General features: G+C 39.9%; 1 protein-coding gene across 16 annotated transcripts in view; it reads right to left on the bottom strand.

The window, feature by feature from the left end:
- The window catches only part of TRIP12 (thyroid hormone receptor interactor 12), a 166,769-nt gene that overhangs the window by 50,654 nt on the left and 95,783 nt on the right, over positions 1-20,332 (bottom strand). For 11 of the 16 annotated variants that reach the window (XR_010590363.1, XR_010590364.1, XM_065556938.1 and 8 more), the window contains 17 exons: positions 19,421-19,569; positions 17,122-17,157; positions 16,940-17,035; positions 12,178-12,270; positions 11,825-11,986; positions 9,268-9,336; positions 9,000-9,165; positions 8,033-8,150; positions 7,728-7,884; positions 6,703-6,856; positions 5,803-6,031; positions 4,873-4,991; positions 3,979-4,186; positions 2,773-2,873; positions 2,362-2,536; positions 1,658-1,799; positions 181-372 (listed from right to left, as the gene is read on the bottom strand). Coding sequence is in view for 14 of the 16 variants with exons in the window: in XM_065556938.1 (XP_065413010.1) it covers positions 181-372; positions 1,658-1,799; positions 2,362-2,536; positions 2,773-2,873; positions 3,979-4,186; positions 4,873-4,991; positions 5,803-6,031; positions 6,703-6,856; positions 7,728-7,884; positions 8,033-8,150; positions 9,000-9,165; positions 9,268-9,336; positions 11,825-11,986; positions 12,178-12,270; positions 16,940-17,035; positions 17,122-17,157; positions 19,421-19,569 (2,366 nt within the window). In the remaining 2 variants the exon portion in view is untranslated. The remainder of the gene's footprint in view (positions 1-180; positions 373-1,657; positions 1,800-2,361; positions 2,537-2,772; positions 2,874-3,978; positions 4,187-4,872; positions 4,992-5,802; positions 6,032-6,702; positions 6,857-7,727; positions 7,885-8,032; positions 8,151-8,999; positions 9,166-9,267; positions 9,337-11,824; positions 11,987-12,177; positions 12,271-16,939; positions 17,036-17,121; positions 17,158-19,420; positions 19,570-20,332) is intronic. The other 5 variants (XM_065556944.1, XM_042853626.2, XM_065556940.1 and 2 more) reach the window with 1 other exon arrangement.

The following is a 20,332-nucleotide window of genomic DNA, read 5'->3' as shown; positions in this document are numbered from 1 at the left end:
CTCTGAACTTAAGCAGGCCACATTTTTTTTTTTTTTTTGAAGTTGTCATATTAGTAAAATGCCAATGAGGCGCACTCATGCTCTGAAGGTAGGGAGGTTGCTGGACTGCAAATAATCATAAGGAAGATATATATTGCTCACTATGTAAAAACACTAAAATGAAAAATACACTGAACTTACTGGAGAAGAAAAAAACACATGAAGGAACCTTTTTAATCTGACATCCCTGCTTACAGCATCTTTTTCACTTTTCGATGTCAAGTAAAGCAGCAGCTGTTTAACAAACCCACTATGCTGGATTTCGAAGGAGGAGACATCAGACTCAGAGACTATGCTACGGATTTCTACAAGGCACTCAGCTCCACCATCCACCTGAAAAAAAAGCATATTAGGGTAAGGTTCTGTACTTTAGTACCCCCAGCAGAACACCCACAATTAGTATTGCCCAAAACAGTGATTTTATTTACATTTTCCTGCTGCTGAATGGAAGACCTATACAAAAGGGGAAATAATGATGGAAAATTGTGCAACTTACTACAGGCAAAGTGCTGACAATTCTGTATTAAGTAAGTGAACTGAAAACTCAGGAAAGTAATTTCTATAATTGAAATGAGAAATCTTAGATATTACTTGTAACAATATTTAGTAGCAAGATCACAGTTTGTCCCATTTAGAAAAAGGAGCCACTAATACAAAAAAGTTATACAAGGTGCTGTTGTGTGTTTCTCAAAATACAAAGGAAAGATATTTAATGTTCTGCATTTCATAACGTTTTCCCCCACCATGCTGTGTAGGTCACTGTTTCCAGTTTAAAGTGTGTGTGGATTTTAAATTAACTTGAAGCCTGTGCCATACAGTCCAACAAGAATCTCAACTGTAACAGCTGCCTTGCTTTTAAGGCTGTCAAGGAGACAAATACAGCACAGGAGTTGTTTTGTTCTAAAACTAGAATCTAATTTCTGAGTGGATCCTAAATTTGGCCAAGATGAAGGAGTACTACTACCTCTTCAAGAAAATGCTATGCTTTCGCACTCATCTCTCTGAAGTCCTAATCATGCCACAGATTCTACTATGAAATTTTCAAAAAAATTGATCTGAGAGAAATTTAATAGTGCTTTACAGCCATTTAATGACAGGAATTTTAATAACTGAAAGAGTGCTACACCGCTACCTCGACATAATGTGACCCAATATAACAAATTTGGATAGAACGCGATAAAGCAGTGCTCCGGGGGGGCGGGGCTGCACACTCCAGTGGATCAAAGCAAGTTCAATACAACGCGGTTTCACTTATAACGCAGTAAGATTTTTTGGCTCACGAGGACAGCGTTATATCGAGGTAGAGGTGTATTTGAAAAATCATTAATGGGGAAAAATAAGAATTAGAAATGAAAGTTAAGTCACTTAAGAACTTATACAGAAGTAAGGTTTTTTGATACATTAAGTTTCTCAAATAGTACTGCTGCACTTTTATTTGCATACTAAAACTCCTTTGTTACAAGGTGATGGCTCTTGGATAGCATAACTAGGATGATGTTTGAGACACTATCTAGAGAAACTAATAAGAACTTCCTTATGAGCATAGCAATTCTTTTCCCACTTAACCCTTTTCATTGCCTCCAAAAAACCCCTTCCAAATCAAGTTTCCATTTCTAACCTGAAGGTTGAGTTGTTCAGTTGCAGTGCAAAGTCTCTGTAATACATTTAGTGCAGGATTGCTTCCATCCATGTTTTCAGAGTTAAAATAACGCTCCACAAATTTATGGGCTTGTTCCTTAATCCAACCCTTAATTTTCTCTCTGCAAGAAAGTATATAAGAACAAGCTGATAAATGCATGCCACATTTAACATTTGCGCACGTACACACATACACACACACACACACACACACACACACAGCAAAACAAGTTTTCAGATGATATGCAAGTAATGCTTGGGAGATGGGGAGCACCAGTTCCCATGTATGTGATCTCTGACCACAATAAAGTGCTCCTTCTCACCAGGACAAACCTGTAGAAAGCTCTCCCATGGCTTTCATTTTCTCCATATCACAGTTCTTCCCCCCCCCCCCCCCCCAGGTCTAAACTTTCCACTCACCAGGCACTCCTCTTTCCTACCTATTCTCTTTCAATTTCTACTCTACTTCCTTTCCCTCCCCTTCTCCTCTACCTATCAACTTTTCGCCCCCCCCCCCCCACATCTTATTTTCTTCCTCTCCCACACATGACTCCACTGCTTGCTCTCACCATTCACCCAAAGAGGCTAATTGCTGAAATTCAGGGCATTAAGTAACATTAAGTAGTTTGATTTAATCCTTACTGAACAGAGTTTTACTTCTTAGAACAGAATGTATTACGTTACCTGTTGTTGGATATGGTGTCCTTTGAGGCAGCCCTTGCAAGACCACTGACTCCTGCTGTGCGTGCTGGTTCAATGTTGTTGCTATTGGACTGTGTGCTTAATCTCCCCCAAGTTTTAGGATTCAAGCTTGCCAAGAAGGAAGATTTAGGAGACTGAGTAGTTGTGGGGCTTTTAGCTTGGGGGTGGTGGGGAGTGAGGGGAGAGGAGGGGGAGAGAAAAGGAATGGGATAGAATTAAAATTAAAAAACACATTCAGAGATACCCAAGTTTCCAAGACTCCTCTGTTATACTGTCAGAAGTATTTAGTACACATTAAATATTTGAGATTGATTAGTGGGCACAATGTGTGTCTTTTCATTTATCTAATAGTCTTCATGGACTACTTTGCAGTCTATTCTAAAACTAATTTACCTTGATTGTCTACTTTGTCATCATCTCTTGGAGGTGAATACTTTGGCCTTCTGGGCCCACGTTTTGGCAGTCGTTTTCTCTTTAAAACATCACTTAGTCGGCTGTCAAAAGTTAAAAATAAGCAGCATATTACATCTACTTTTTACTTCATTGGAATGTGCTTTTCAAAAAAAAAAAAAACCACACGCCAAATCTCAATGTTACATAACAACCATGAAACATCTAACTGCTGATCTCTGGGCACCCACAGAATGGCAGCATACCATTCACTTAGTTTGGGATCAATATTCCCAGTTTTTGAATGACTAAGAACTTAAACATTGCACTTCCAAGTCTATTTGGTGGCGTTACGACTTAAGACAACAGGCTGACTTATGTCACCTTTCCTATTTTAATGTGCCAATGTATTTAAACCTTTAATATTAAAAAATAAACAAAGTAATAAAATAGTCGATTGCCATCGGACATTTACAAGTTTTACTAAGTATTACAGCAAGTGCTTTCACAAGGATTCCCCTTTTTCTGTTTCTTTCCCTCCTAGCCACCTTCAAAAAGGCACCACACATGGCACCAACCATTCCTTTAGAGCTGGTCAACACTGCCCTCAAAATGGAACAGTAGCCCTCATGCTTTCAGCATCTTCTGTCTCTTAAACTATGCAATGCTAGGGTGTGTTGCATCTCTTTACAACAAGATTATCAGGTAGCTAATCACATTTAATACACTTAAAAGAAAATTGACAAATGACAACTTGAACATTATGAAATTTTACTTCCTTAATGCAATACACTAAATTGAAGTGCATTGTTGCTGCAGCAGCCAAAGTCAAACAATTTTTTCCAGGATTTTCAAAGTGTTGGTACAATAATACAGGAAACTTGAGTAAATATTACTTTTGTCTATACACAGGTAATTGGAGATCTTGATTATCTAATCATGACAAATTGTGTGTTATGTGAACAAAAATAAATTTAAGATTTAAAATCTTGATTGTGTTACTGATCAGTGTGATATTTATTTAACTACAGACTACAGCCATAAAGCAGTGTAGTGTTCTTGCCTTTGGCATTCATAAAATATTAATAGCTTTCAGCCTGATCTTTAATGATTCTGAGCAACACAACTGCCATTGCAGTCAGAGTTATGGGTCATTGCTGACTCTCAGAATCAGGCCCTTCTTCAAACACACACAAATTGAACACTTACCCCTGCGGACTCAGATCCAGAGAGTCTTCCCGGCTGTGTTGTAAGCTGGGAGACCCCAAATCTGCAGTTGCATTACCAGCAGAGGTGGCTGTCCCAGTGCTTATTGTTGTAGTGGTACCCAGCGTTCCTGATCCATTAGTGCATGCTTTTGGTGGGCTCGTCAGCAAAGCCTCAGATTCTGCTAGATTTTTCACTTGGTGCATCACCCCTTTCCAAAGTTAAAAACAAAGTGTTTATGCTAATTTTTAGACATGCAACTCTTGCAAATATCGATACGTACCCCCCCTCCCCTAATTGTATTTAACAGTATTTTGAAAGTATCCCTTAAACTTCATAGAAAGTATATGGTTATTGTACTAGTCAGGATATCCAAAAAGAAAACCAGTGTCAAATTGTCATAGGAATGGCAGAGAATATCAGTAGATTGGCAGGAAATCCAGACTTTTAAAAAATATGATTACTTGGTATATGTCAATGTAATTTCAACAAGTATTCTTAAAGTCTAAAAATAAGTCTGCTAAAACTAATCTGAAAAACTTTCAGAAAAACAAGCATTTAATGCCAAGAAAAGGTTGATTACCTTCTTCCCCAGTCATATGGCTAAGGAAATATTTGCATGGATTTCCCCTTGTATTATTTTTATAGTAACCTCCATTTCTTGACAGGTTTCAGAGTAGCAGCCGTGTTAGTCTGTATCCGCAAAAAGAAGAACAGGAGTACTTGTGCCACAAGTACTCCTGTTCTTCTTCTTTCTCCATTTCTTGAACATGGTAGAGGTCTAATTTACACAGTTTAATAGCATAAGCTCTCAATTCATGTCTAAGAAACATACATTAGAATTTTGCTTATTACCTCAGATTAAGAGTAAATAATGAAAAAAAAAAGTACATTTACCTTCTCTTCTGAAGTAAACACTAAAAATGTCAGGTAATTTTTGCATTAAGATCTCTGCCATCTGAAGGGCTCCAACTACTATCTTAAGGTCTTGACTTGACAGCATGGAGGCAATATGACTAAAACAGAAAATGTCTGCTTTAAAAAGTTTGATTTCTCAAAGCTTTTTAAAATAAACCTTATTTATTAAGTTAGATCCTCTTAAAATATAGAGAGTAGCAAAGTCAAATGCAAATCCCTGTATCACATCTTTTATTTTTACATACAAATATTAAAAAAGCTGATGGCAAGGGTGGCGTAACTTACAGTTCCCTTAACCAGCTATATCTCTATGCTTGGTCAGGCATGTGCACACATGCACACATGTTGGCGGTGGTGGGAATTAGAAAAGATTCATCCCACAGGCAGGAAGTGGTCCCTGAAGAAGTTTAATTTCCATGAAGAGCTGTTAATTCAGTGCATTGCCTCCTCACATATTAGGCTGCTCTGGTCCCTAAATCCATTCCTAGGGTACCAAGTTGGGGCTGCTTTGTGCTACCACCAACTCAGCTTATACATCTTCTGCTATACGGGTCCTCTTTTACAGTCTGCACCATCAGAATACTAGAGTTAATCTGTCCCTAAATTTGTAGGTAAGTTGGCTCAATATTTTAGTTTTAGAAACTAAGGAAATGCTTGACATCACTATTTGACTATTATAGTCAGTGTAACTAGCATCTATCCATAGTGATTCTTTGGTTAAGATGTTTAAAAAAATGCTTACAGTTGGGCTCCTAAAAGCATATTTAGACACCGTTTGATTTTCAGAAGTGCTGAACACCTACAGGTCAATGTGAACAGCTTTGTTCTCATCTCAGTACTTTTGAGAAATAAGGTTAATGCCCAAGCGCTTTTTTAAAAAGGTTCGTTCACAAGCACAAAGAAACCCACCTCGAAACGGCATGATTTTTCAGTACATCCTTCAGAAGTTCAGCATCAGCAAAATAAATTATCCTAAGAATTGCTCTAAGGCACTTGTGTCTAACAGCAGGTCCAGCGGAAGAGCTGTACACTTCATAAAGAACACCAAACAATGTTTTAATAAAGGATTTAGCCAATTCTGGGTCCTCTTTCATTAGCTGTGCTCGAGCATCATCCTTCTTTAATTCTGAATGTCCACCTAGAAAAGAACACAGAGAGGACACCTGAGTCACTGTGCAGTTCACTTCACTTTCACTCTGGCATTTGCCTCTTCTTTTTAAAACTGAAGTGGCAAGTTTAATCTCTATTTAAATTCAAGACAAAAGAATAAAGTTGTTTTAACAGATACATGACACTTCTGGTGGATCTAACACATTTATAAGAAGGTATCCATCATAGTATTCTACTCTTGAAATATACAGTTGGGAGTTTATATCAATATTTCTTACAATAAGTTTTTGAAGTAAAGGAGTAACGTAAAGCAAGTCTTCAGAATTTAGAGGTTTAAAGAAAGTTTACTATCCTCATCTAAGACTACCCACACTAAGAAAATGGTATATACACTTCAGAAAACGGCAGGGGAGAATAATCTATTCCAACCTCAAGTTTGCCAACTTACACACAGCAGCTGATAAAAATTTCTGGAACTACCTCTAGTTCATGGAATTAATATTGTGATTTATTAAGACATTTTAGTCAATAATTCACCTCTGGCTTAAATGTAGCCTTGACTCAAGTAATCAAAATAAAGTTTGAAGTCCCAAATTCAAAAACATACAATTCTGATTAGCTGAGAAACAGATAGCACATTGAGCAATATAGTATAAATAAGACAGCCAGAGATGCAAGACACTCAAAAGCAGTACTTACTGGTATTACTATTGGCCAACGGGTTAGGTTTCCTCTGAATGGCACGTGCTGTTCCAGTGTCTTCATTGATTTGCTGCATAGAATTGAAGTCAATAGTATAAACACGCCCCAGGGTAGACAGACTTATCTCATCCTCCCCAACCTGATGAGCTGCCTGAGAATGAACAAACACAAAATGAAGCAATTTAAAAATTGAAATACTGACAGGTAAGAGGTCATTTTATAAATAACCTTATGTCCCACAAGGGATGGGAAACAAAACAGAATGCTATGTCCCATTTTACAGTGTGCTGAATGATAGCTTGCTTAGAAATTCTGTCTGACGGATATATTAGCATGTTAGAAAACTTTCAGAAAACTGTCCTTGACATAAAGGCACTTTTCCATTTAAAAATGAGAGTTTAATCATCCTACTTGGTCTTGCTCCATAAAGGAACTATGACTCCTATAAACAGTAGTTAGCAGTTGGGATGAGATACCTTTTGAGACTCTCCAATGATTTGATCATGTCCTTGTGCATTCTGGATAAAATTTGTATCCAACCTCAGGATTCATATCCCAAGGCAAATGAAAGTTAAGAGCTTGGATGCCTCACCTCAAAATCCTAAAAGGCACTGTCTGCACCACCCTTGGTTACTAAATAGCTCTCAGTACAAAATAAGGGTCTCAGTTGAGGCCTTTAGGTCCTGCTGAAGTGAAAATTCAGAGTACTCCGACTGTTCTGTGAACAGCAAAATTAAGAGATATTCCCAGAGTGAGAGCTCTTAAAATCAGAGGTGCAAAAGTGCAAGGTTCTGATAAACGCATTATACAAGTAGCTGACTAGATGTTTAATAATTCACCCAGTTTTGAAGGAATACAGAAATACTGCATAATCAAGCATAGTTTCACATTTCAAGTATGAAACTGTGATAAGGTTAGCACTTATATTAGCCAGTGTACAGTTTTACAACGACGGAGAAGCGAAGCAGCATTCAAACCCGTACACCAACGGCTATACTTAAAACGTATGCTTGAAATACTACCTCAATTATCCGGCTATCAATCCTGTTGTAGGGATGCCAGAGACCCCGGTCATCTCGCCACTGCCAAATTGCCCCATCTGTGTTTTGTGCATTTCCTTTCTTTAGCATAGTATCAACAGCAAAGATTCCTTCTTTAGGCAGGCAAGGCATCAGTTCACTGAAAAGAACATCAGATCAACTTTTGGTAACACTAATTCTTTTATGTACCAGCATTAGTAGTTTGAAAACTATTAGCATTCATTTCAGTAATCATGAAATTAGTATGTCAACCAAACTTAAAACATAAGATTGTGTAGAAGACTTACCATATAAGAGAAGTAAGCTCATAAAGTTCTTGAGGGCTTCGTGGAACAAGATCAATTTGTTCTTGACAACTCCCATTTGAAGCTCCACAAAGAAGGAAGTGAAGTGTTTCTGCAATATCTTTAAAACAATTGTTTTATAGTACAGTATTGTCCCGGGGTCAGAGGATAGTGCCCTGATGTGACAGACACTGTACAGAATAGACAGTCCCCGCCCTAAAGAGTTTACAGTCCAAATAGAAGACAAAGGGTAGGGAAAGGGATAGAACATACAGTGATGGTTCGCAAGTGCCTTTAAAAAGAATTTTTTTTTTTACAGGGGGTTTAGTTAAACAGAAAGAATGTAAGAGAGGGAAGACTGATAAGGAGGAGATGAGGATAGGGATAGAGAAGGAAGGAGGGGAGCATGCAGAGTACTGAGGCTGAGGTTAGAAAGGGGAGGGGGAAGTTGGAATAAAAGCCAATCAGCACAGGGGGAAAGAATGTTCTAAGCCAGAACTGCAGACAACAGCACAATGACACTGATGTTCTTTCACAGTATTTCTTAAGAACAGTGCTTATTTAATGCAAACTTTCCCACCCAATAAACGTAGTTGGAACAATTATTTGTAGTAACGTTGTGATGGAATTAGTTTAAGTAACTAGTATTGACTCAAAACTAGTTTAAACCTCCAGTGACAGTTGAAAGTTGAAGATAAAAATAATTAAATTATTTTATTTAATTAAACTGTGAACCAAACTTTGTATCCCAGTCAAAATATTGTGTCACTATTGCTTTTTCCTTATTCCACATATTTCTATAAGCAAGTGTGGTATATTATAGATTATGGAGTGTTTAATAAAGTCAGTAACATTTATGGACATTATGCTTCCCATTCTAATAAAAGTACCATGCCAAAATAAATAAATAAATAAATAAATAAAATAAAATAAAATAAAGTGGAAGTACAGGAAGAACACATGCACTTACTTTGCTTCATAAGTTGAACTGCTAGCGTAGGACAATTGGAGCACATTAAGGAAAACATGCGCACCACCATGATGAACATTCCTGAGCTCAGGATGGGAGGAGTCACTACCAAGAGTTGCTGAATATTTGTGAGCAAATCCTTAGAGGCAACCTGCTGAAGCAAATTCTTAAAGGAAAAAATAAAAAAAAAAGGAAAAGCAGAGAATTTAGAAAATTCTATTCTGATTAAAAACATTTTTTAAAAAAGCACAAAAGAGAAACTACTTACCTCCTCATGTTGGAAGTTGTCCACTAGCCGTGCAAAACAGAGACAAGTGCTTTCTACTGACTTTTTGTCCTATTAAAAACAACAAACAAAAACCACACAAAAAACATATTGAAAGATATTCTAGAGCCTGTATTAGATACAATTCTGCACGAAGTCCCCTTCCTCCAGGAAAACCCATCACTGAAACCCTACTTGTAGTAGCTTCCAATCTAGAAGTGATAAACTAACCCTCAAATTCTTTATGCCAAGAACACCTTCCCCGAACAGATTTCTTGGTATGGCTCACCCTGTAAGTCTATTAATTGAACCCAAGAATGTTACTCCATTTTAGATTGCAAAATACGAGTTTAATATATTCACACAATTTCTCAAAAGTGGACAACCTAGAACAGCCTTAATGCTAAAGTTAAAAAATTTAAACAAGGATATACAGATACCACAAAAGACTGAAGTCTCACAGCGTGAGGTCAATCCTGCTTCCCAGGAGAAAAAAAAAAAGTCACTTCTCCCAAAATCTTTAACCGTTTCCTAGTCTTTCTGTAATTTTGCTTCAAAGTTGCTCCTACATATAGCTTCTCCAATCGCCTTCTGCCAAATTGCTGAAATTATGCCAAATCAAACTTCTGTTTTTTGTGTGAGTAGTCATGTTTGCTCACTCACCTACATGCAACTCATCCCCAGTTTTTCTACCTTAAAAAATAACCTGGTGTATACTTACAGCTTATACAAAATTAGTAATTTTAATTTAACATTAGTATGCACATTACGATATAAGTTATTGGTTTTGCCAATTATAGATGCCTCTTGCCAATACATACATTATTCCATTACCCCAATAAAGTTTTAGTACTGAGTATATTCACACATCATACACACTTATAACCCTCAACGCTATAAAACTTAGTGTCACCTTAAAAAAAAAAAAGTCTTAACTCACACTGATCCGCCTCATTAAGAAAGTAATCAGTAGAAGTAACATGCTGCCAAACCTAGAGAGATCATGGTCAGAGCAACTGAAAAGAATGTTACTTAACTTACAGCAAAACTCTGGTTCAAGATGTTTTTATACACAGATTCCACTTATGGGGCATGTGTGCCCCGTGAGCACAAGATCAGATTCTTTTGAACAGCACTATCTGCTGGGGCCATGCCTGTGCCCTGAGCAGCCTCTTGCTCCCTGTAGCAAGAGGGCTTAAAGGGCAGAGTGGCCACAACCTACACCAAGTTCCTTAGATTATAAAAATCCCATTGAAGCAGGACTCCTATGTGCAGGGATGGACAGTGGATCATGGAATCTGTGTGGATGCAACATCTGAAAGAACCTTAGTTTCTGTCAACTGTAGACTGTTCTCTCTTCAGGTGATTATCAACACAGATTATACACTTGGTGATTAACAAGCAGTTGCCCTGGAGCTAGAACATGGATAAGCCGAAGCCTACCAAAACTAAGATGCAACCCAGAAGCTTACACCTGTCAATCAGTGGCTCAAGCGCCACACTGGTGTTCTGATATGGGGAGGTTACCCAAGCAGACCACAGAGGCTGCCTGAACCCTAGTGGAATGAGCTACAACCTGTCAAGGTGGACTTTTCTTGGCCAAAATTTAACAGGAAGTCCCACTTGGAAGTCAGCGCTTGATACATTTACCACCATCAAAAATACCTGAAACAAGGGAGAATAAACTAAGACAAGGGAGAGATCCTTGTAGAGGAGAAACATCACTACTCTCTCCTGAAACTTCTAAAACTATCTGGCAAAGAAAATCTTAATTAAAATGTCCTAAAAGTGTGTGTGTGGGGGGGAGGGGGGGGAAGAGATAGGGCACTCAGGGGGCAGGCCAAGAGACACTGCTGTTCAAAAGAATCTGATTTTATGGGCATGCACATCAAAAATGAAATTTGATTGGGCAATCATTCAAAAACAAAAGCTTCTGAAAACCATATTTATAGCTGGATAAGGTATGTATTAATCTGAATATGTAGCTTTGTAAAAGCTATTCACCAATTTTTACCCTGGATCGCAGAAATTCTGAGGAAACTAACTTTTAAAATTAAGTCCACTGCTCACAAAACAAATTATCCATTGTGCAGCTTCATATTTCCTTTAAGGATCCTACTTCCTATGTGATTGGAAAAAGTATCAAGTAGCAACTTCAGAAATGTTGTTGTCTGAAAGTGCCTGTCTGCAATGGATGACTGCCTAAACAAGTTTTCCTCATCTCCATTGACAGGATATATTAAGCCTGATTTGAGACAATAGGTCATATTTAAATACTAATATTGTATTGATTCTGCTGGCAGTTTACATAACTGCCTAGCCATAAGAGTTTGCAATATATCGGTCTAAAAATCTTCTAGGGTTTTGTTTTGTTTTCCTGCTTCCACCCTTCTTGTCATTTTAAGTAGCATTTTGTCAGTTCCTTCTTGTTCTTTGCCAACATGATGAAAGAGCCCCAAAACATTACAAGTATAAAATTTAGACTAAGAGAGCTACAGGCAGCTTCATGCCTCCATAGCATGTCAAAATGACTAGTCAATGTTTTATAATGTCTTCTTACCTGATGGGTTAGCCTTTGTGTAAGCAGTGGCAGAGAATCTGCAACAAAGTGAAACTCATCAGGTGTGATGCTCTGGCAGCAGTTGGCAGCAATAGCTAGTGCATTCCTCTGGGCATTTATGCTGAAGAACTCCAGATACAGCAGACAGTCTGCCAACCCACCCTATAATACAGAAAGCTGTTAAAGAGAAGTATTCTCTGTCAGTGGCAATACAGTGACAGAAATTTCTGGGCTTTAAATTACTCTTTGGGAAGAACTTGTGCACCACTCAGTTTGTGGTCTAGGAGCCATCAAAAGAGGAAACAAACTTCAAGCAAGTATCCTTTTTCTTTCTATTAGGGAAAAATACTTACTGCCTGCAGAATAGCTTTACTATGTCTGCGTGATAACATCTCCAGGGCAGTCAGTGCCTGCTCTGCCACATCAATACACTGAATAACTTGCAGCTAGAACAAAAGAAAGTAATTAAATGAGTTATCAGTTACGAATATCAGCCTCTAGAAACTGACTTGACAAGAATAAAAATTCCAATCTACATTATTAATATTTCCCACCCTATTAAGTTAAATTTTCTATTTTATGAAAGTAGTAGGTTTAATGACTTTCTACTGCAAAGTAAGATAAAAGCTGAGTTTGAGTTAACACTACCTTACACATTGGATTCTTTCAGAAATTTCATTATCTTAACCAAAATAAATAAAATAAAAAAGTACTTCTAATGTAACTGAAGTGTTTCTTTGTAGTACAAATTGTAGGTAATACAGTACATATTTAGCGTTTGAAGATATATTTACATTTCCGCATTGAATTAGAGAAACAAAACTCAAATCACAACTAGCTTCATAATACTTTATTCCCCCAAATAGACTTCAGAAACTCGGGTTTGATTTTAGGGGCTTTCCTAAAGCAAATGGGCTCTAAAACCTGTGCTATGGCAAACCTGCTTTAAAAGCTTTTGGGAACTGGAGAAAATGTTGGATGTTGTAATGAAACAACAACTGTTGTTAAGGAATCCACAAACAACAACCTAACACTTAAATGCATACCCTCACACATCTGCCTTGCAACCGGATTTCCTCTAGGTATTAATTTTAACCAGGAGTACACGCTCGTTAGTCTGTTGAAGTGTTGGTCTTGGAACACACTGGGTCCTAGTCAGCAAAGTTTGACATGCAGTTTACCAAATGAAGGAAGGAAAAGCTCCAGAAAAAACTGACTGACAACCGAAATGATCAGAGCTGGAGGCCAAGACCTCCAGGAAACCCTTGCTCAGAGGTTTAGCCATTACTTGGAAATACAGAAGATACCATCTGGTTGGAAGGAGTCCAACACATTTTGCTGTACAAGAAGGGCAATCGTGAAGATCTAAAGAACTATTGTCCAATATGCCTGCTCTCATGTCTACAAACTGTTCACCAAAACAACAACAAAAAGTGACTCTCACAGAGTCTGGACAGACAGCAGCTAAAAGAGCAGGCAGGTTTTCGGAGGAATTTCAGCAGAACAGACCATATCTTCACTATAAACCAGCAATTGGAGCGCTCAAGAGAATACAAGTTCCCTTTATGCATTGCCCTCATCGACTAAGAAAAAGCGTTTGATAGCCTAGAGATCAGTGCCATGCTGAAAGCTCTTGCAGAGCAAGGCATTGACACAACTACATCAAACTACTAAAAGAAGAAAACTGACTGCGCTACAGATGATCTCATGTTGATTGCCGAAAACACTATCCAACTACAGAAAATGCTGCGAGAACTCAACACAAAATGCAGCCAATTTGGACTGAAAGTGAACCACTCAAACGAAATTTATGCAGTCTTATGCCTTGCCAAAAGGCCAAATAATAGTCAAGGGGAATAAATAGAAGAATTTTAACTACACCTCTACCCAGATATAACACTGTCCTCAGGAGCCAAAATCTTACTGCATTATAGGTGAAACCACGTTATATCAAACTTGCTTTGATCCGCCAGAGTGTGAAGCCCTGCCCCCTCCGGAGCGCTGCTTTACCGCGTTATATGCGAATTCGCGTTATATCGGGTTGCGTTATATCGGGCTAGAGGTGTATATGCTTAGTTGAGCCAAGAAATTAACATGTGTCACAATCAGGGAGGTGAACTCTCGTGAACAAAGAAAGCTGGTTGGCGCACGCATTCAATTCTATCAAGGATATCCTCCACGGAAAAACCAACAAGGCAACACACGCCAACCTCTTCAACTCAACAGTACTGCCAGCAATGTTGTATGAGAACGAAACATGGGTGCAGACAAAGACAGAGGAGCAACAACTGTCTGTCATGGAGAGGACGATGGAAAGAAGAATTCTGGAAATTTCAATCCGCGACTGAGTACCCAATGAAGTGATCAGACAGCAGATTGGAGTGCAGGACATTGTTGTTGAAAGCAGGTACAGTAAAATGCGATGGACCGGGGATATAGCTAGGCTCACTGACAATTGATGGACTGCAGCAATTGCCGAGTGGTATCTACGGAAACTGAAATAACCACTCAGCCGACCTCCAAAAGTTTATCATGGGAAAAGTTTATTGTGAAAAAAGGTATGGCCGCACATGGAGAAGGAAGGCCAGGATAAGAGAAGAATGGAAGACATATTGTGATTGGCACAATCTATATGAGGACTGATAGATTGAGCAATCATGGTCATTAATTATAACAAACAAAGGGTATTGTTTCACCTAAAATTTGCATGCTACAGAATCACAAGTGTGCAAAGTCATCATGACACAAACAAGCTGCAACCCAAAATCCACTTTAGCAAATATTTACTACTCCTGAGAGAAAAAAAGGGGGGGGGAGGGGCCAAAATATTTTTAAAATTCTGCAAAATTTATTCATCAATAAATAAACGTGGCGCCAGCATGGCAGTGGGGAGCACAGGGCACTGGTTTCACTGAGGTAGGAGATCACGCCAAAGCCCCCACATCCCCCAGTACAGGGACTCGCCAGTGAGGCTGCACCCAACCCTGACACAGGTCAAGGGCTGGGCCTGCCCCGAAACACACTGGGGTCCTGTCCCTCTGCCCCAGGCGCATAGGTGCAGGGGGTGCTGCATTATACATTATAGTGTTTCCATTATATACAGGGTTTACAATTTGTTTTGATGGCTCTCAGCACCCCTACTATAAAAATTGTTCCAGCACCCCTGGCCAGGCACACCAGGTGGGGGTGGGTAGGCTCAGCCCAGCAGGATCCAAGTGTGGAGCGGTTTAGTGTGGGGGGTATCCAAGTGTGGCGTGAGAAGTTTCTGTGTGGGGCAATCTGGGTGCGGGTGGCTCAGTGGGAGATCTGGATGCACAAGGGCTCATTGTGGGATTCCAGATGCAGGGGCAATTGGACTCTACAGGGGATCCAGGTGAAGTTGGTTGGGGCTCATGGGCAGGGGGGCCGGGGCTCGGTGGGGTGGGGGTGTCCGGATGCGCAGGGCTCAGCGGGAGGGGGGTTCTGGGTGCTGGGGAGATGGGAGCCTGGTGGGAGGGAGGGGGTGTCCAGGTGCCACTGGTTGGAGCTCAGTGGGGCAGGAGTCGGGCTTGTCAGGCCTGCTTAACAGGGAAGCCCCAGCTGCAGCTGAGGGGATGCCACATGTCCCCCCTCCCCCCAATTACCCTATCCCCCTTTTCTTCCCCACCTCATCCCCTATCCCCCTCCCCTCACTCCCACATTCCACTGCCTCCTCCCCCTCTTATCCAGCCCCACCACGGGCACTCACTGTTGCACAGAGAAAAGTAAGGGGAGCACAACTGGCACTAGGATCCAGGAGGCAGCTGCAGTCAGTGGAGCTGAGATGCAGCCTCCTTCAGCTGGGCAGTTCTGCGCTTGCAGAAATGAGAGGGGGGCAGTGGCAAGTAACCCCATGTGCCCTCCATGCCTTGCCTCTGTTTGGGGAGATATCCCCCCCAAAATTGCACCCATAGTCCCATTCTCCCTCTCCCCACTCCCCTCCCCCCCCAGCTTCCCTTTGCAGGGAAGCACAGGCATTCTGCAGGAGGGGAAGGGGGGGGAGGTTCGTTCTGTGGGCAAGCAGTCCTGCAGAATTTCCCCAGGAGTAATTTACTGTAGGCTTCTCAAGTACAACTTAACTTCCCTCTCTGCATGCCTTTTGCTAGGAGCACAGCAGGTGACCAATTACCAGCAAGTTGAGTGATGTGGAGAAAGTGGATAAGGAAAAGTTATTTACTTACTCCCATAATACAAGAACTAGGGGTCAAACGAAATTAATAGGCAGCAGGTTTAAAACAAATAAAAGGAAGCTCTTCTTCACGCAGCGCACAGTCAACTTGTGGAACTCCTTACCTGAGGAGGTTGTGAAGGCTAGGACTATAACAGAGTTTAAAAGAGAACTGGATAAATTCATGGTGGTTAAGTCCATTAATGGCTATTAGCCAGGACGGGTAAGGAATGGTGTCCCTAGCCTCTGTCAGAAGGTGGAGATGGATGGCAGGAGAGAGATCACTTGATCATTGCCTGTTAGGTTCACTCCCTCTGGGGCACCTGGCATTGGCCACTGTCAGTAGACAGGATACTGGGCTAGATGGACCTTTGGTCTGACCCGGTACGGCCTTTCTTATGTTCTTAAGTTGCTTGCATGTGTTTGAAATGAAGCCATCCAAACTTCTAGCCACACCCAAAAAACAAAAGCCACCAGCAGTCTGGAATGTAGCCCAAAAAACTAAGTCTTTCTGAATCCCCAAAACCAAGACTGAGCCACCACCCTTTTCCATTAGTCAGCAAACCTACAAGACAGACCTGTAAATCAAGGAGCTCTCTAGAAGATATCTTACTGTACACCTGCTTGCTCATGTCCAAGCATAAAAGGAGGTGATGGTGAACTGAGTTAATCAGAATTCAAAAGAATATATTGAGATTTCCTTGCAGTGTCAGTTGGAAATATAATTTGAGTTTCCCCTAAACCAGGTACTGATTTACAACATTTAAGGCTAGTTTCTTTCTTCTGATGCATTTTAGATTAATTATGGTGTTAGAAGAAGAAGAATGCACTTTTTGGGGTGGAGAGTTATGGGGATTACTCAGAGGTAAGCACTTGTCCTTAAGTTTTGTGTATTAATTTCAATTATTTAGGGACATGACTATTGCTACCTTTTCCAAAAAGACAGGAATTGCATCTACCACTACAGCAGATGATCTGGGAAGTGCTTCCATCATGTAGGTTAAGGCTCGACAAGCATGGTTCATCTATTAAAAAAAGAAAAAAATATTAGATGACGGAAAAAACTTAAGTTTTCAAGAAAAAAAAATAGCTCATATCTCATGTCACTCACAATATCAAAGTTGTGCTCCATCTGCAGCAATGTTATCTATAAAGAAAAAAAATCAGAACTGATTACTCATTTACTAATTTGGTACAAGTTACCAAAAGGATATTGTTTCTTACATTCTACAAGTATTTGAAAACCTGTTATCATTTCAGTTTAGTTTGACTAGACACACTGGATCTTTTTGAAGCTGTCACAACAGCTACTATAGCGTTTAATGAAAATTGTTACAGGAGTCCAAAACCCAATTTAAATGGAGAAATACACTTTCTACAGCAGAGAATGCTAAAGAACTTTAAAATACACAGTAAAGATATTTCTGCTCATATGGATGAAGCTGTTATTAATTGCTATTACACATTACAGGTTATTGGCTCTAGATGTCCTGTCCTTGTCCCCCCACTCACGCAAATGTACAAAGCTCACTGACCATGCAATGTAGTCAATATAAAGAATGTTCATAGTTTTTAAAAATACCAATTTTTGTTCTGTGCGTGCACACACACGCATGCACAGCCCTTTTATCTTCATGATTAAGGTTTCTGTACACACATTGCTTCTGGACTGTGTCTTTAAAAAAATAGATGATTTCGGGAGTGACTAAGTCTGATAAACACCTGAAATAGAAGTTTACAACAGAAAGTTCTTCCTCAAGCACTTCTGTTTTCTCCCATGTCACCCACATGCACAGGAAAGATGCCATCAAAATTCATAAAGCTACCAACTTATCCACTTTTAAAGTTCTGTGAACTCTGCCTCTTCTCATACTGCTCACAAGTCACTCCTCTCTTGCTTTGGTTACGAGAACAGGCAGCTGAGACTTCTACTTTCATTCTAAAGTAATTTTATTGGTACCGTATCCATCTCAATCCAACTTCCACTCATGTGTCCACTTGTTGCAGCCTGTCTTGATACCCAGACTGTAAAGTTCTCTAGGGCAAGGATAGCCTTTGTTACTTGTCTATACAATGCCTAGTGCAATAAGACTCAGTTTTACTGGAATTCCCACATGCTATCATAACAGATGGCAGTCATGCTATAACAGAGCATGGTGCAGCTTAACACCTGTTATGGGTCCACAGTCCATTTAATGCCAGGGAATATAGGACTTGAAGTCCACAAGGATCACCTGCTGATACACTGAGTGCTTGGATTTTATAGCTTATAGGCATGGCTACTGTAGATTTGGAAGACAGCATGGAGTGTTCTACTGGGAGCCCTAAAGGAGAACAGTTGTGGCCACTAGGCTTCTTCCAGGAGAGCAAGAGAGACTTGAGTGGGCCTATGTAAGAAGGTCCAAGATTGCAAGAAACTATCAAGGACTTCTGGAAGGACTGTTCACAGATCCTAGTCAAAGGGCTGTAGAGAACCCCTGCAACTGAGGGATGGAAGGACTGTTACCATTCATACATGGTAGGAAGATGTATTAGCAGACGAGTGAGGAATCTATGGAAGTCAAAGTGTGTACGACAAGCATTAGAATAGTAAACCACAAAAGGAGATATTTTGCTTTTGAGTCACATGTTGTGTGGGGAGGGAGGCACAGCCACAACCCAGATGAAAAAGGGTAAGCAAACCCCATATACATACACATACCTTGATAGAACACCACAGCAGTCTTCCTAGGTACTAATATGTAGATGGAAAGCTATCCATTTACACAGACATGTCTGTGTGTACCTGGCTACATGTTAGAACCCAGGAAGACTGCTGTAGTGGCCTGTCAAAGTGTATGCATTTATGACTGGGTATTGGGGGTGGGGTGTACTTCCCCTCTATATTCAAGGTATCTTCCTAGTCCTCTGCAGTGCAACCCAGACATGGAATTTTACGAAGTGTCTATGTATCAAATACTCCCATGAGCCAGTCTAGAAAGGGTACTCACCACACTGGCTACATAAAGTCATTGCCCCTCATCCAACCCTGCTTTAAGGGCACAATGCCCTCTCTCTCTCCAGCCAGCTCACACTCCAATTAGGAGCCTCACAGCTACAAAAGAAATCTGTAGGAGTACAGGATTAACCTATACGATTTTTTTCCTTTTATTATTTAGCATTGAAGTGTGGAAGCCATGGGACCTAAAATTGAAGAGAGGGGTTTAATAGTTTGTTAACTAAACTACCGTCTGATTAGAGGAAGTTGTTGAAAGTGAAAATATTTTGTTGATATCATGAGCCAGAGGCTACCAAATACCTCTTAAATTTAGAAGTTTCAAGAGTACTTCTACTTTACTGTTGAATCCTTTTGCTGTATTATTTAAATACTATGTTTCACATAGAAATATATAAACAAATGTGATCCTTACCAAAGCTGGTACAACACTCTTGACTGGAAATCCACCTAATGTTTCTTCATTCCCCATGACCAACAACTGACACATCTCAATTACCGCCTGTAGCTGCTGACTTTCATCAGTGGCTTGGAGCCCCTGAAGAAGCTGTTGGGCTTTAGAACCTAGGAAAACAGTTACCTGTTATAACTTGTAAATATTTAGGGTAATTAAAAGCTCTGATCACTTATCTTACCAAACAGAAAGTTTGCTTTCTGGGTGTTCTGTGATTTCACAGATTTATTATTATTATTATTATTATTTTTATTATTATTATTTTTATTTTTTTAAGAGTCAAATTCTGCTCTTAGCTTCCCTTGCCATGCAGCTGAAGTGAGCATATGGGAGCAACTGTGCTAAAATTACCAAAACAATCTACCTAGCATAAGACAGGATGGCTACGGTGGTGGGTGGTAAATATCACTTCTTCTTTAGGAAGTAAGCAGCACAACTACTGTGATAGCGAACATTACACTACAGCATAAGAACTAGATGGCAGACGACATCCCCTTGTTGGTGTGATGTGCTGGCAGGCCTGGTAACTGGGCCTCCTCCTAGTTCTTTTGACTGCTAGGTAAGCATCCCAGCCTGCTGCATTGTAGGTATGCTGAAGAGGAGGTAAGAAGAGGGTAGGATTTGGTCCTTAGTAGTCCCTGCTGACAGCACTGACCTGTGTTTCAAAGAGGTGCTCAAACAAACAATTATCCCTCTAAAATGATTTCAAGCCCATCTGACCATTGTGCATTAGGGATGCCATGATCAAAACAGTTTTCAAAGCCTAGTCTTGAGTATGGCTTTTCAAAAAATCATAAAAATAAAAATAATCCTTGTTTCAATTCAATTAATAGTTTCTTCTTGTTAAAGAAGTATATATAAACCAAACTAAAT

Source organism: Chrysemys picta, chromosome 9 (genome assembly GCF_011386835.1).
Source record: "Chrysemys picta bellii isolate R12L10 chromosome 9, ASM1138683v2, whole genome shotgun sequence".
NCBI classification, from domain to species: Eukaryota; Metazoa; Chordata; order Testudines; family Emydidae; genus Chrysemys; species Chrysemys picta.
Note: the sequence above shows the minus strand (reverse complement) of the source record. Positions and strands in the feature narration are given on the sequence as shown.